General features: G+C 34.3%; 1 protein-coding gene across 9 annotated transcripts in view; it reads right to left on the bottom strand.

Annotated features, from left to right (window-relative positions):
* Nucleotides 1-16531, bottom strand: part of BIRC6 (baculoviral IAP repeat containing 6) — a 181760-nt gene that overhangs the window by 108687 nt on the left and 56542 nt on the right. For 7 of the 9 annotated variants that reach the window (XR_008206958.1, XR_008206963.1, XM_052683945.1 and 4 more), the window contains exons 31-43: nt 15657-15790; nt 12986-13123; nt 12091-12233; nt 11364-11495; nt 9288-9503; nt 6266-6449; nt 5715-5870; nt 5245-5378; nt 4079-4232; nt 3229-3345; nt 2330-2484; nt 1075-1201; nt 211-321 (exon numbers count right to left, since the gene is read on the bottom strand). Coding sequence is in view for 7 of the 9 variants with exons in the window: in XM_052683945.1 (XP_052539905.1) it covers nt 211-321; nt 1075-1201; nt 2330-2484; nt 3229-3345; nt 4079-4232; nt 5245-5378; nt 5715-5870; nt 6266-6449; nt 9288-9503; nt 11364-11495; nt 12091-12233; nt 12986-13123; nt 15657-15790 (1901 nt within the window). In the remaining 2 variants the exon portion in view is untranslated. The remainder of the gene's footprint in view (nt 1-210; nt 322-1074; nt 1202-2329; nt 2485-3228; nt 3346-4078; nt 4233-5244; nt 5379-5714; nt 5871-6265; nt 6450-9287; nt 9504-11363; nt 11496-12090; nt 12234-12985; nt 13124-15656; nt 15791-16531) is intronic. The other 2 variants (XM_052683967.1, XM_052683997.1) reach the window with 1 other exon arrangement.

The following is a 16531-nucleotide window of genomic DNA, read 5'->3' as shown; positions in this document are numbered from 1 at the left end:
GATTTGCTTTTCAGAAGATGATGCTAAGCTTTTTTTTTTTTTTTTTTTTTTTTAAATGACACTGATTTCAAGGTACAAGCAGCCCATAGAGCTCACTCTCTACAGCCTCTTTGTTGGAAAATCAAAGTAATTCTACGACAAAGGTAACATTTAAGATTGAAATCAACACTTACACTGTAAAAAATGGTGACAAAACACTCCACAACTTACCATTAAACTGCATATTTGTCATGAGAGTTAGGCTATGAAGCACAAGGCACCATGTTCGTAGTAAGGTGTTAGGATACCATGCCAGAACTGACAGGAAGCTAGTTACTGAAGCTGTCAAGAAAAGCACATTTTCCCAAGTATTAATCTTCAGAATGTTACAAGAAGTTTCTCATTTTGAATGCAAGTTGCTACATTACTTGTTTATTGTTTGTTGTGTTTTCTTTGTTTTGACAACTACTGTTCTAGGCAACTAGGAAAAGATGCCATCGCCAATGCACCACAGGAACTGGCCCACAGAACTTCCTATAGTCTCAACCCATGTCTTCTCAGAAAAAAAAAAAAAAAAAAAAAAAAAAAAAGATTCAAAGAAACATTTTATTTAATTTTATTTATACTTCATTACTTTATAAAAAGAAATAATTAGACACATCTTTCTCCTAGATCAGCAGTCTAACGCCAAAAAGTAGTAGGGCTTCCCCATACCTATCCTCTATACCTTGGATAATAATAATAAACAAATCACAGAATGGTGTACCAGGAAAAGAAATTTATCAAAGAAGTGCATAAAGATGCACAGTTCAGAAGTATATTTTAAAGAGCCCTTTTGGCAGTAACAATGAATTAAGAACCACACATTTTATAATGTAATTTAGGTCAAGATTACAGAAATTCAAGGAACAATTCCTTATTAATTACTATTAGCTACACATTTTTCATGTCACATAGATAGTGAGACCAAGAGCTCTCTAGCAACAAAGAGATCGCTCATTCCATCACTGATCTTAATAAGAACAAATAAATATTGAGGACTTAAGAAAACCTTTCACACTTGAAAGTTAATATTTCCTATTTAATATATTTTACCTTGATTCAAGGAAATTACAGGTATTCGATTAGCATTATAAAGGAAAATATCAGCGCCACTGTCTTTACTTCCAGAGGAGCTAGAATTCAGGCTTAATGTGAGCCATAACTGTAAAAGGGATTCAAGCTGCAAAAAGGAAAAAAAAAACATCATCAAACTCCTGTGCGTTTCCAGAGCAGCAAAGCATAAAGAGTTTTCATTTTAAGTCATATCTACATCTTCAGTTGACCCTGTTTCACCAATAATGCACACACACTTACTCTCCGCTCCTTCCTTTACTGAGATTTTAGGATGTTGATAAATAAAATATTCAAATAAAGTTTATCATAACTAGCAAATGCTTTTTTATGTTTGTTTTTTGTTGTTGTTGTTTTTTGTAAACTCAAAATACAGTTAAGTTTCTCTTAAGATGTTTCTTCAAACTGTTGGAAAAGTAGCTGTACGTATTGCTCAGAAATCAGAGTATCATCATCTTTCTACTGAAACACTGGTTTGCATGTAAACTTTCAGAATTTCAAAATTTAGTCAAGAGATATTTAATGTACAACTGAAAAAATTCAGAAAGAGTTCACAGAAGCCAATTTAACTAATGGAAAAATCTCCTTTACTATCAGAGAGACACAAACACATATTCTGAATGACTCCCTGAAGAAACTAAATAGTTGATGTTCTGAGGAAGCATCAAGGTGCTTTACCTAACAAACTCTATTTTGAATAGAATATTTGAATGGTCAGCTATCCAATTAAAACAAAAGGGCAGATACCTAAGAACTTATATAAAAAAGGAATGTATTGTGTGTTACATATTAAGGAAAGCATTTTTAAACTAATGATTTTTCAAAAAGCATACATCTCGTTTTAACATTTTGGATCACAGGATCGTTCCAACCTTATTTTATTGAAGAGCCAGCTAAGACACAGACTTGGCTGCTCAGAGCGTTGTCCAGATGGGTCTTGAAAACCTCCACAGATGGCAAATATTATAATAACAGTAATTGGGTGACAAACTTGTTTTAAAACACAAAAAATAGATACCTATCTACTTTCCTACTCTAAGAAGAAATTCCCTATTTGCTAAAAGCTTTCAGCAGCTAATCTATTACATTATTGGTACTGTTGTCCATGACAACCTGTGTGCACAAAATACATAACCTAACAGGTTAGCTGCATCCTGAACAATACAAATACAGGAAGAAAACTTTCAGACTTAGAGAGAAATACTATTAAAACATTTCAATGTTCACAATTCTACACCTGAACATGGTGGACTTGTAGCATCGAGAAGAGTTTGTTGAAGCATGCACTCAGCATAGGTATAGATGACAACTGTACAATCAGCTGGGCATTTTGGTTCGCAGCATGCAATCCCCTTAGCAATGAATCATCTGTTCCAGTAGGAGACTGGGTTACTATATGAAACAAAACAAAGAATTATCCCCACCTCAGTGGATTATTTTGGAAAAATTGGTAAAGGCAACTACAAACTTATTTCTTCTTATTTCACATTTAAGGAAAACATGCTTATGTTATAATTTACAAGATCACTTCACTGTGGTGCTCACCTTTATTGGACTGTTAACTATGCTACTGTGAAAGGCATACTGGAAGGTAACAAGTCATCTTCACAAAAACTATTTGGAAAGTGAGCCAAATTCACACCCTTGTTAAAGATGTATTTTAGGAATTTCCTGATAAAACTAAATCAGCAACATGGGTATTTTGACAACATAAGCTTATTGCACAGTCAAATTCAAAATACTATTAAGTATTTTCACTTTTATCACTGAATAGGTGAAACAACTACTAAGCAGCTTTCAAACAGCTTACATTTCACAGTGAATGTAATAATAAAGCCTCACAGAAATAGGAAGCAATATTTAGATGCTTATAGATGAGAAAACAAAAGTAATTCTTCCATTGTGTTATTATGTCCTGTAAATGGAATCCTGTCTATTTGAGCAACTTCAAAAAATGTTTTAAATCTATGTATACAAATTTAAAAATTTGAAGAAAGGAAATCTCAAAAGCACAGCCTAACAATGTCATTAAAGCAAAATTCAACTTCCTCTAAGCTGCTAAGCGACTGCAGAAAAAACAGTATAATGTTCAAGTGGTCATTACATGAAGAGAATAATTTGACAATATATAATTACATGTAGGAGATGTGTTTGTCAGTGCTTGTAGAATGGAATCAGCCTCCAGAGTGGACATCATTTTCAGCATCAATTCAGCCTGCTGTTCAAGTCCAACTTCTAGACGTGCATCTAATGCTACACAAGGCAAGAGAGTCAAACTGAATTATATCCAAGACAATTACAGTCAGCTATGATTAATTATCCGTGCAAGCAATTTAGATATACAGTCCACACTAAACTCGAAACAAATCTCAGTATATCTGACATAAAAGTGAATATTCCTATATGATGCCAGCAAAATGAAGAAACTTATACTCCGAACTGAACACAAAATCCTCATGGATGTAAAATACATAATTAATAGAAAGAGAAATTTCTCATGAAATGCACACATTTCTTTTTACAGTCACCTTAATATCACATACAACAAAATCTGCATGTTTAAGCCTGTAGTAAAAGTAATTGCTCAAACAGCAACCAAAGGAATTACGGCAGGGAAGAGATTTATAAAATCACTCCTGCTTAGAAGTAGTACTTCAAAATGAACAAGTATGCCACCTCATTCTTCTTTGGAATAGGAACAACTAAGCAAAATATTATCCACATAAGAAAGAGCTTCCAACGTTCCAAACTGACCATAAAGATGTCTTTGAAAATAATGAAATTTTAGAAAATACGACTTTGTGCCATGTTAGACACAGTTTTTTCAATAAAAACCTCACATTTTCTCAGTATTCACAGAAAAAGCTTGGTATGTAGAAAATTTATTTCCATTTCAAGCAGGCAGATATTTCTAACACTAACTCGATATACTGAAAAGTAGCACACAGTATCACCAAACAGATAACCTCCAGGGTTCACTGCTTACCTTGAGAAACAGACACACTCACAGTCTGTGATCCGTTTTTCTCTGTAGCTACTGGTGGTTTTGCAACAGGAATTCCAACACCTCCAATGTAAGGATTGTAATTGTAGGTACCATAATCAGCACCCCAGTAATCATACCATGTGCTGCTTATAGGCTTAAAAAGCAAATGAAAAAGGAAAAAATAACAGCAATTTTTTGACTGTCCAAGAAAAAGATAAATTTGTAATGAGTAACAACAAAGATGGAAATTACAAGAAATTAAAACCAGCAGATAGCTTTAAAAAATTGTCGCAATTTTTTTGTTGCCATACAAACTACTCTTTCCTTAGTGATTGCAAAAATCCAGTAATTTAATTGTATCTAAGACCGAAAAACCAGTTTAAAATTTTATCATCAGATTTTACTCATACACTCGTATTATATTGCAAACTTGGTAGTGGAGTTGCAACACTGGTATTTTGAGAAGTTGTTAATCAAGATATAATACTATATTATTAATATGACAGACTATTATAGAACCCTTTTGGTCTTGGTGAGGCTCAGGGGCTATTTTAACTGGGTTCTGCAAAAGAAAAAGTTGAATAATCTCTACTGAAAAGTCATAATTAAAGGCACTAAGAAATCATATGGATGACAAGAAAAAGAGAAAACTGTAATAAAAGACTGCAAGAAGGGAAACTGTGTAAGACCATGCTTTTAATGGAAGGTCTTCAATTAGCAATCCTACATAAACACAAAAAGCAGAACAAATCTGAAGGAACGAGTTAGAGTTTTTCTTGCTAGGTTTTTTTTGACAATAGGAAGATATCTATATCTATATCTATCTATCTATATATATTTATATATATATATATATATATATATAAAATCAGGAAGATATCTGTGGATGAATTGGACTGGAAGATAATGCCATGATCAATTACAAGAGATGAAGGAAGGAGACAAAAAAAACTAAGCAATGACTGGAAGATTTTGATGAAGGGAAATTTGAAGAAAAAAATCTCTACATGATAGGTAATCAGGTGAAGAACATGAGAAAAATATAGAAAAAATAAGAAAACACAGTACTGTCTGAAGTGGGGCAAAAATTAATTCAGTTTAATTCAAATGAGGCCCAAAGCTTAAGTCAACATTGAAAAGTATAGGGAATCTCAGGTGCATCATACCTTGAAAACTTTGGCTGCAAGAGGATCTTTTTCCAAATCAATATCCAAAGGATCAATATCAACCTCCATCAGGTCTTGCAGCAATTCAAGATCAATGTCTTTATCTTTTTCCAAAGACGACAGGGGTGGAGCACCTTTGAATGTTTACAACTACTTTAATATTACCAAGTACAGTTTATGAAACAAGGATAATATCATATAATTCACAGGTAATGCCAAGGCTTTTAATACACACAGCTCTTAGTGGAAACATATAAAACGTGCTTTGCTGAAATAATGAGAAAAATAATCATTTTTTATTAATCAGACATACTAAGATCAAGAATTACACACATTTTTCCTTTATTTTCAGAAACTACTTATTCTATCATAAAAAAATCTTTACAGATTTTTTGACAGATTAATCACAGAGCAGGTTGTTTATTATTTCTCAGCAGGCAATATACATCGAAGATCACAGAGTGATTTACCTGTGATGTCGTGTGTCAAAGGCTCATCTATTGTTTCCACTAATTGAACTGTGGGTGGCTGAAGAGAGTCATCAGAATCCCCAGCTGAAGCGCCAGCATCTTCTCCCAAAGCACCTTCTTCCATAGCTTCAGCCGCTATAGGTGCCAGCAGTTCTCCTACACGTGGCATCAAGCAGACAACTTCATTTCAAACTTCATTCCAGTTACAATTCAACATCTCAGTTTCTAAGCCAACTGTTTTTTTTCCACCTAACTCTAAATTCTTAAAGTGCTCACTTTTTCTAAAAGGAAGAGTGCTGATTTTTTTCAAATAATTGGGATCAAATATATACACTTGACTTTTTAGTGCAGAAGGAATCCTCAGGATTTAATTAATTAATATGAAATATTTCAGTGCACTTGTTGCAATCTAATCTCAATTTGCTTGTGAAGCATATGAGTTGCTTTTTTTCCCAACAGTTGGCAGACTCTAAAATGATAACTCAAAAAGCTTCAAGAAAACAAGTTTTTAGCATAAGCTAAAGCCTAAAGACTATGAACATAAAACAAACCTGCTAGAATATCTTGCAGCATACAAGTCAGAGAATACTGAGCCCATGCTCCTCCCCAAGAGATGTCTCCTCTGTTAAAGTCAGTTCCAACAAGAAGGAGCAGCAATCTTTCCAACTGAGTTTCATTTACAATCTCACATAAATGAATTGTTGGTCTTGTAGCATTTGCAATTCTAGCAAGAACCTAAAAAAAGATAGAAAAATATAATTGCAATGAATCTTCCCTCCTCCTCCCTCTCAAAAGAATTAAGTTATCAAAATTAAGACTAAATTTTTTTTTACTATTCTTGTACACCTAAATATTGACTACTCAAGCATCAGCTTTCGCAAAAATGAAACACAATTCAACCATGAAATTTACTTGTCCACTTCACTACTAGAGATTTTCACTCTCTATCAGTGAAACTGCCTATCATTTCTGGCTCAGAGGAAAACACTGTGGTCCTCATTCTCCTTCAGTTCAGTTCAAGAACACTAAGAAAAAAAAAAGTCTTAGGAAATTGTGATTAGAAACGCTTTTATAGCAATGTAAAGCTACAAAAATATCTCCGAACACCTTAAAAATGCCTTGCTCAGCCCTCCAGGGCTGAGTAATTTTGGAAAATGAAAAACCGAATGGGAGTACTACCTCCATTCCTCAATCATGTTTAAGATTATCTATATTCAGATTATGGATCAACTATAAATACTCATATCTTCATGACAACAGCTTTGAAGAGCACACTATATAGCACAATAACATAGTATTTAGAAAGCAAAATCCTATTCACACAACCTTTGGAGAGTCCACAGCATTTTATTCAAAAAGCCAAAAAATCCAAATTTACTGGATGGAATATATCCAGAAAAGAAGTATGCACCAAATATAAATGAAGCAGCAACTGCCTTGTCATAGAGTTTAAATTTAATACTACATTGGTATTAAATTCAGAACGTTGTAATCAACAAGGCAAAATTACCTGGTGGTCTGAAATAACTATAGATTAAGAGAAGTTTTTACTTTTAAGTAGCATTTATCTAATTACTGACACAAGTTCCAAAAAAAAAAAAAAGTTACAAGTTCTTGGTAGCGGTGATGGTCAAAGATACAGCAGTTTGTAAACTGAAGAGTTATCAGAAATACTATGGGAAATGGTTTTAAACTAAAAGACGGAACGTTTAGATCAGATTGAAGGTAGAAATTCTTCACTATGAGGATGGTGGGGCACCAGAACGGGAAGATGCCCCATCCCTGTTCAAGCCCAAGGCGGATGGGGCCCTGTGCAACCTGATCTAATGGGTGGTATCCCTGCACGTGACAAGAGGGATTGCTGCTTAAAGCTCTCTTCCAACCCAAACTACTGTATGATTCCATGAAATAATACTCAACAATGATGGCAGAGCTGAGTGCAGTATCTACTCCACTCAGTGTAGTTCCTTTTCTGGAAGCAACACTTTAAATTCATAGCTGCAGAACTAGAAAATTCTAAAGAGTAGTACTTGGAGTGCTAAGGAGTGAACAGTTACTAGAATGTCAAACACTAGAATGTTTAGAAAAAAGGAAGCTTCAATTCCACTCACAAAACAAAATAACCAGAGCAATGATTATGCTGATATTGGATTAATTTTTGTTTTTTAAGGGCTTTTTTTTTTTGTGTGTGTAGGTTTCTTTAGCTTCTTCAGCAATAAATTTACCCTCCAACAATCAGCCTCAGTCTTACTTTTCATTCCCATTTGGCCTCAGTTTTTCAGATTATGTAACATCTAAAATCCTACATATGCTCTAATACTAGCATGGGGATTTTGATTTTTTTCCTTTAATTTTCTGGTTTACTCTTCAAAAATACATTTGCACAACTCAAATCAGCTTTCTGAAACCCCTAATCCAAAATCTTAGTGGAAATACAGACAACAGTGATGCAACTGTAAGAAGAGCAATATGAGTCAACAGTGTTCCCGCTTCCTGTCCTGATGGAACGATGGCTACTTCTTTCAAGAAGCATGCACAAGAAATCTAGCTTTCAGAACAAGTTTCTCTGAATCGTTGAAGGTGATTTTCTGTGCCTACAAGATGAAATCTATAAATGAACTGGAAAACCTCTGGTCTGGAGAGATACTCCATCACAGCTACTATTAATAATCCAGTAAGTGAAAAAAGAATTTTTGCTAGTTTCACCGTTCTGATAAATTGCATTTGTTTTCTGGGAAGTTAAAAACAAAACAAACCAATAAAACATAACAAAAAAACAAACAAATAAAAAACCCTCAAGCACTTCCAACTAGCAAGATATGACAACTCATGTCAACTCAAATCTCAGATTATACAGGTCCAAAAAATACTTGCGAACTATCAAGAAACAATTAGGAAATACACGTAACACAGAATAAATTTCTCTTAAAGATCCACTTCAGAGTAAAACCAAAATTAATATGCTTAATAGTCATTACAATAAATATTTTAATGGATCCTTCAGAAATTACACATTCCTACAGCTGAACTCAAAAGTTGTAAGCACATTATTTCAGACACCTTTATCCAAAATGGTTAAAAAGAACAGTCTCCAAACTACATAGAAAAACTCCTAGAGCTATCAATGAAGCAAACTGCTGTAGTGACTCAGAATCATGCATTCAGGCTAATGGAAAAGACCTTTAAACTATTTAATATAGTGATAGCAGAATAGTCAAGTTCTTCCTGCTTACTCATTTTTAATAACATGAAAATATGCAATAGCTTTAACTTCCATGAACATTAGATTTCAGTTCCCAAAAAAATAGGGATTTTTACTATATTAAATGTTAGAACTCCGCGCATGTACTTACACAACAAGATTTTTTGAAGTTACTCTTTCAAGGTGATTTTGAAGCATCATAATGTCAGTTTCACAAAAGGTGGCAGACAAAAAAAAACCTACCTCACCACAAATTACCAGAAATTCTAATGTTACAGTTAACTTTTATCATTAATCAATCAGAAAGAAATAACAGAAAATTAATCCTACATGGTATCCATTGCAACTATAGAATTTCATATGCTATTTACCTTACAAACAAACAGAAGTAAATCTGCATGACAAGTAAAGTCCATAGACAAAAGGAAGAGTGCCAACTTCTGTACTACAGAAATACAACGTTCATGTGCCAGTGTAAAGGGAAGTGGCTCAATTTCTGGAGTTTCCTTTGTAGTTGATACTTCTGTATCCAAAGTAGAACGAGGCCATTCTGCAGTCCGACGCAAACGTATTAAATCCTTGAAGTGCTATAGAAATCAAATTTGAAACAACAGTTACATATTTTAAGACTAAGCTCTGGATCTCTTCCAACCAAAAATCTGAGGCAGCAATAACAGTGGAGTCTAGGAACATATGAGAATCTGGAATGGAATTAAGGCTTTATTGGCAGAAATTTATTTTGGCAGCATATTGTCTCAAGTGACAGAGTAATAACCAAGTTATTCAGTTCCGCACAAGTGCCATTTAAGTCTTAATGTTTGCAATAAAACATATCAAGGGTATGTATTTCATAAGCTTCTTTCTCGTTTCCACCACCTGCATATAAAACTATTGTTAGCATGAAGTGAATTGCAGACAGAAATATTGAAATTTACCCCTAAAATAAGACTGCTTACTTTCAGTTCATCACATTAGAAGAATCCTCAACGACATCCAACATTCATAATACTTACAGATTATGAAGCATCCATTAAACACTACAAACTAAATTAATCCAATACTCGATCAGGGCTTTAAACTACAAACTTTTCTATATAGGTGCTACCAATTCAGTGGAGGAAACGTGCTTTTAACAATTCTACCATTCACCAAAGGCACTCATTTAGCAGTTCGAATGATTGTATAATCTACAAAAGGAGTCTAAAATAAGGTAAAGCAAAAGCCTCTTAACATCTCACATCTTCTAGATACTGAAACAGACCAAAGAATTAATTAATAAAACAAAAGGTTTCAGTCTTCTCCAAAATGCAATAAATATTTTAGGTTACACACAGCTTGTCATAACTGGAAGTGATTAGTAGGTGAAGTAGTAAAAACCACATGAAATGCAGCTATCCAATGTACAATAATACCATAACAAGATGTTAAGATATTTCAATATAAATTTTTTAGTTCAACATGCGTTTTTGGATGCAACATGGCTGCTATAAAGTGAAACTTAAATAGCTACACAGCATATTTCAGCCAGTGAATCATTAAAAGATGTCTCAAGGGGGTCACTGCTGAGCAGACCTGTTGTAACAGTCCTCCCAATATAACGTGTTGGAATAAAGCAGAGGATAGTGCAGGAAAGAACAGCTCATGACAAGCAGAGTTGGTGAAAACATACGGCTTTATTTTTTAGGCTAGTGTTTAAACTAACAGGTTGCTTTTTTTGTAGTTACTGGAAATTGTTTTAAGATTTTTCTTCAGAATGCCTCTAAATTCCAATATTCCATTAATCTTGTTTCACAATCCTACTCTCAGTCATACATGAACATTAATAATTTACATCAGTACAACTAGAACTAAACAGGAATAATATAAAGAGATGCTTGATTTTGGTAGCTAGTAACACAGGCTTTCTTTTTTTCATGTGTACTTTCAAGAAAAGTCCACAATGCCAACTTGAGAGATCTCTAAGTTTTAGCGTCTTATCTCATAATCAAGTTAATTACCATCACTTTCCGTATCTAGGGCTTGTTGTAATATGCCATAATTTACATGATACTTTAAGGAAGTTATATTTCTTATGCTGGGAAGCTGCTCAGATGCATGATTATTTTCTTCTTACTCAACCAGGACCACATTCAGAAGAGTACCGTATGTAACAAGCAGGCATATAAAATGTTATTTCAAATTTCTATCGGTCTGTGTTACCCACCGTTCAGTGATATGACTAGTGTTCCCAAAGCTACAGGATTACCAGTCAAAACGTGGAAGGGTAAACCAATTTTCCCAGTGTAAGAAATTTCCAGATGGCTGCTGTACTAGCATCAAAGAATCCTTGATAGCAGGCATGATGAAAAACATTAGAGTTTGTTTAACATTGGACAAACACTACTTTGCAGGAATAGCTCTTTTCATGCATAGAACAAGAAGTCAATTACAATTTCAGAGCTTCATACCTTGGAAGTAGCCTGCTTTAGTTTTGCCTGTTCTACTAAAAGTTTGTATGATGATCCTTTGTTGCTTTGTATTTTCTCTTTTTCCATCTGTTCCACCAAAGCCTTCTGCTTTGCTTTTAATAAGTTAAGTTGCTAAAAGAAAATGTTAATAGGAAAAAAATGAAAATTTAAGCAATAAGATGTTAAAAGGATCCATATTTTCATAAGATATCAAGCTTCAGTTCAACCTGTAACCTGAGATTTTTAAAATACAGTTGTATTAACAGCTATAACTTAGACACCTTCAGGGGCCACCAGTCTCCACACAAAGTTTAAGAAAAAAAACTAACAACAACAAAACAGTATTTTTTAAAGCTCAAGACAACCATGCTCAGAGTAATAAAAACCACATGGTTGTATTCAGAAATGAAAATTTCATATCTTAAGAATGACGTACTGTTATTTAACAGCTTGGGAGCTTGCTCCCTGATGTACTCAGATTTACACTTCTCTGTAAATTTCACTTATTACCCTATGTGGGTAAAAGAGCCCAACAGTACATTCCAACATTTGTTCTTCCAACAGATGCCATGCCCCGCACTTTGAGACAAACATCAAAGAAAACAGGCAGCCTTCAGCTACAGAATTAGACTACACGAAAGCACAGCTGAATGAGTCCCAAGGCCAAAGCTGTTTGCTCAAGAAATGAAATATGTTATACAGTATCTTCTGTGAAAATAGCCACTACCGTGTCAGAAGTCACCTGTTTATGATGAACAAGCTGTTTTCTGATCTTTCGTGAATACAGTCTATCTAGGCTACTGTTGCCTTTAGCAGATCTGCTCAAACTCTGGGTATGAAGGCTATTATTTATAAAACTCCATTGGTTTCCTAATGGAAACAGAGAAAAAAAGACATTAGTCACATTAAGCTTCATTTAACTCCAAAGAAAAACATCTATACGGGCAAGGGTTAGCAACTCGAAATATTAAATAAATGAGCAAAATGCAATTCTTTTTGTGAAAGGTAATATTTTTTTGTGCTGATGGTAATATTTCTGCACAATTTTCAAATGCTCGTTCTTATTATTTTTAAAATATAAGGAGGTAAGAATGATTGTTCTAACTAAATAGAAATAACTGAAGAGCAGTGGTAAAAAAAAAAAAAAAAAAAAGCTTTCCATTTTTCATTTTCAGAAAAGCTGGTCAAAGAAAACAGCTATTTTTATACTTAAAAATAAAGTAGTACTAAAAAATGAATTTAAATGTACCAAATACATATACTACAACAAATAACAAAACAGGCATGAAGCCACACTACTGTATTTTTTCACAATGCAAGCATTTTGTCTCAACATGGCAGACTCTCAATTGACCAGTCTAGGAGTTGCAGAATAATATACAGACATTTTACAAAATAAAATCAAGGTTACAAATACCACTTACAAAAAATCTCATTTCTAAAAATAAAAAAAAAAAAAGGAAGCAAAGAAGCAGACAACAGTACAAATAAAGCGATCAACAATTCATTTAAAAATCTCATTTTTCAAATGAATCAAAGATGTATTTTAAGTATATGAGCAACTCCAAAACAAATACCCACAGAAACAAGCTTTGTTATGTAATTAAATTAGTATTGCACACCTGTCAAAAAACGTTCCCTCTCTTTTCCATTCAGAGGTTTCTTGGCTGTGGCTGCTTCATCTTCAACAGTAGCTACATAATCCAGTAGTCTGGATACCAGCATTACAACCCAACTGATCATGGGAATATCTAACACTCCTTAAAAAGAAAGATTTGAGTGCCTTAATAGCTTGGAAACCATAACAAGATAATAATAATAAAAAAATTGTAATAGGAACTATATGGCACACATTTCACTAGTTTACAAGTATGTCTTTTGTTTCTCTTTTTCCTTTTTTTCCTCCCCAGTGGCAATAACCTAAGCACTTATAAACATGAGAAGAAATCAAATATTTGGCGTAGAAGTCAGGCACAAAAGCAAACATCCCATTTCTCTTAAGCTGATAAAGTCAGAAGTGAAAAAGCTTCATCTCTACTGTTTACGGTAAAAATTAAGCAGGATTAAAAAAAAATAATAAATTCTATGCTGAAGTTTCTAAATACCAAACACAGAGTGACAGCTGCTTGCATTAAAGCACATAAGTCAGATGTCTAATTCCAAAGTGTGAAATTCCTCTGTCACCAAGGGCTCTTACAAGGCCATTATAACACAGCTTCATTTTCACTCCTTTAAAATATATTTTCACATAGCCATTCAAACCATGATCAGAAAAGCCAAGACTGAATTCAGACTAGATGAACCATGCTGGTGACACTGATGGCTTGCTATCACCTATTTCAGTCTCACTCTAAATGCAATACAGGCAGAGATAAAATGTATCTTACAAACCACACAAGAAAATCTTTGTATAAGTAAATGAATCTAAATGAACAGTTCTAAAATGGACTCCTAAGTACACAATAAAAATCAGGAACCTTTGCAATTAATGACCACTGGATCACTGTCATTATGCAAACTGCACCCTTTTATATAATATAAATAGCACAAACTTAGCAATACTAGAGGTTACATCCACATTTTCATATCTGTGCACAATGTTGAGCTGTATTTAGCCATGCTACACTTTTCAAGCACTAATCCTGAATTAAGCTGTAGTCAACTGAAACCATTGTTCATTTCAGCTCAAACAAGAACACTAAGTCTTAAAAACACAAGAACACTAAGTCTTAAAAATACCATGCCCAAAATCACATCTTGTTGCTGGTAGCCAAAGCAATCGGGTGGAGGCCCTGGATATTCACCCTAGTCTCCTCTCCCATGCTGGCTGAAATCAGCCCACTTCAAATAGGCAGAGGAACAGGAGTCCTCTCCACCTCCTCTGCAGGAACTGTAGACTAAACTGCAAGGATAGAAATGAGTAGCATTGGTGACTGTTTTGATTTGCAAAACAAAAAGAAAGGAACCTGCTGGAGAGTGAAGTATATGATTTTTCACATTTCTGTTTGTACGAACATATTTCTTTATCTTCTCTCTTTAAAAAAAAAAAAAAATCAGAATTTTCAGCTTTTCTCCCTCCCTCCAAGTGTCTTTCGTTTATTTGTTTTCCTCCTCTGCCTGAAATTTCACAAATCCACAATGTTTACATCTTGCTTTCAATTTTCTGTTGTTTTCTGACTCTTTCCCCACTAAGTTTTTACCCCTTTCACTCTTAGTTATGCGTGATAGTTCTCAAACAGCAATTTCTTCTTCCATACCTGAGGCTTCCATCACACATAATAGTGCCCTAGTACTTACCTGTACTGTCCAGGAGGAAGTAAGCTGGAAGACCAGCAAATAAAGCTCTGAAGTATCAGTTACTTCTGCTTCCTAAAGTCCTCCGTGAGGACAACTAGTAAGGCAAGAGCTATGAAAGGAATTGGCAGCTGTGGGGAGAGTGCAAACAGAGGTAGAGGAGATGTAAGGTTGGGTTTCCCTCAGACTAGTTAGAGACTACAGCAGGATATGGCCAAAATAGAGAAAGTACATGGCAGACCAAGAAGAAGCAATAAATAGGACAGCCTGACACCAGCTTGAGGCTTGTTTATGACAGGAGACAAGGAAAAAGAGTCTCAGCTGGTGTTTACCAACTTTACAAGGTCAAGAATTTTAAGCAGCAAATCATCTGCAATGCTCTGCTACATGTACAAAATCTATGAAGTAGCCTAGACTTTGGTGTCTTTAAAACCAAGCATTTTCTTCAGGCTTAGAGTAGTAAAGAAAATACTCAAAAATCAATTTTAGAGAATAAAATTTCAGTAATTTTTAGGGTCAAGAAAATGTAAAATCCTTGTGGTTACAAAACAAAACAAAAACCCCAATGCAGCTTCCAGAAACTAAAAGGACACATCTAGCAAAGTTGTCTTCGTGGCCATGTTGTGGCCACTTTTAACAGTTGAAACTTAAAAAGGATCTTATGAGCAAAACCACACACCTCTTTCCAAAAGGCTAAAATCCAAAGTAATTCACTGGAGTAATTAGAGCTATGTACACCTTGGGTATTCCTTCCACTTTTAGCTAAAATTTTAAAGGGCTTCTTAGCTGAAAATAGATTTTGTTCAAGTTTACTGGGGAAAAACACCTCTTAGAACCTAAAGAACAAGAATTTTTAGCGCATTTTAAAAGACATTTGTGTTTCAGAAATATAATAAACAAAAGCAACTTCTTTTAATACACCAATAACTATGAGCTAATCTTTCAATTTTCTAGCATACAGTGAATATGAAAATATAGTTTCCCAAATTAGAGGGCTACCTTCAGTTCTTCTGTGCACAGGTAAATGAGGTTGCAGTGGTGACAGAAGGTTATCCAGGAGATTAAGCAAACTTTCTAAAACACCACTGTTGCTAAGCGATCTTTGTCCAATGCAAGAAAGTAACATGAAGACCCTAAAAATAAAATTAAATATTTAAGACTTTATTTCCTTTTCAAATATTACGAAATGTAATGTAATGTTGTAATATTACGAAACACCCCTTCTAGATCACCAGTCCCCTAAGCTTTCAACTGAGATACAAGCAGATTGCTAGAGAAAGCAACACTGGCCCAGCAAGTGGACTAGATTTCAAGATCTGCTGTCAAAAAGGATAATGCAGTATTTTAGATTACACATTTTCTCTTTCACCCTCAGGAGGTCAGCAGTTACATACAGAGCATCCCGCTCTGTACATCTTCTGAAAGAAGACTTTATCTGTTTAATTTCTTATCCCATATGATATACTGAATAGTAGGAACAGATAATTAAATCCACGTATTGTTATACCCTTGTATTAATTCATTTATAAGAAGTATGATAATCTAAATGACTAAAGAAGGCAGAAAGCCACAGAAGAGCAAATAAGTTAGATTAAAATAACATGAGAACTAAGACATTTAACATTTGTTATTCAGCTTTACACTTGATTGCTCTTATTTTAGAGAAGACTGCTGCGTTAAATGCAAACCGTGCTTTCCAGTCTCGTTCATAATGCCAAATGCATTAGAAGAGCAGTCCTGTGATGAAGGTGTATTAAAGCCTGATAAAGCAAAAGGCAATTTAGAACACTGGAAATCAATCCAGATATGTAAAGAACACTGACAGAAATATCTTCCTAATCACTTCTAAGTAAGGAAAAACAGCAGCTTATTGT

Source organism: Tympanuchus pallidicinctus, unplaced genomic scaffold (genome assembly GCF_026119805.1).
Source record: "Tympanuchus pallidicinctus isolate F22 unplaced genomic scaffold, pur_lepc_1.0 scaffold1, whole genome shotgun sequence".
Lineage (NCBI taxonomy): Eukaryota > Metazoa > Chordata > Aves > Galliformes > Phasianidae > Tympanuchus > Tympanuchus pallidicinctus.
This window is presented reverse-complemented; position numbering and strand designations above follow the sequence as displayed.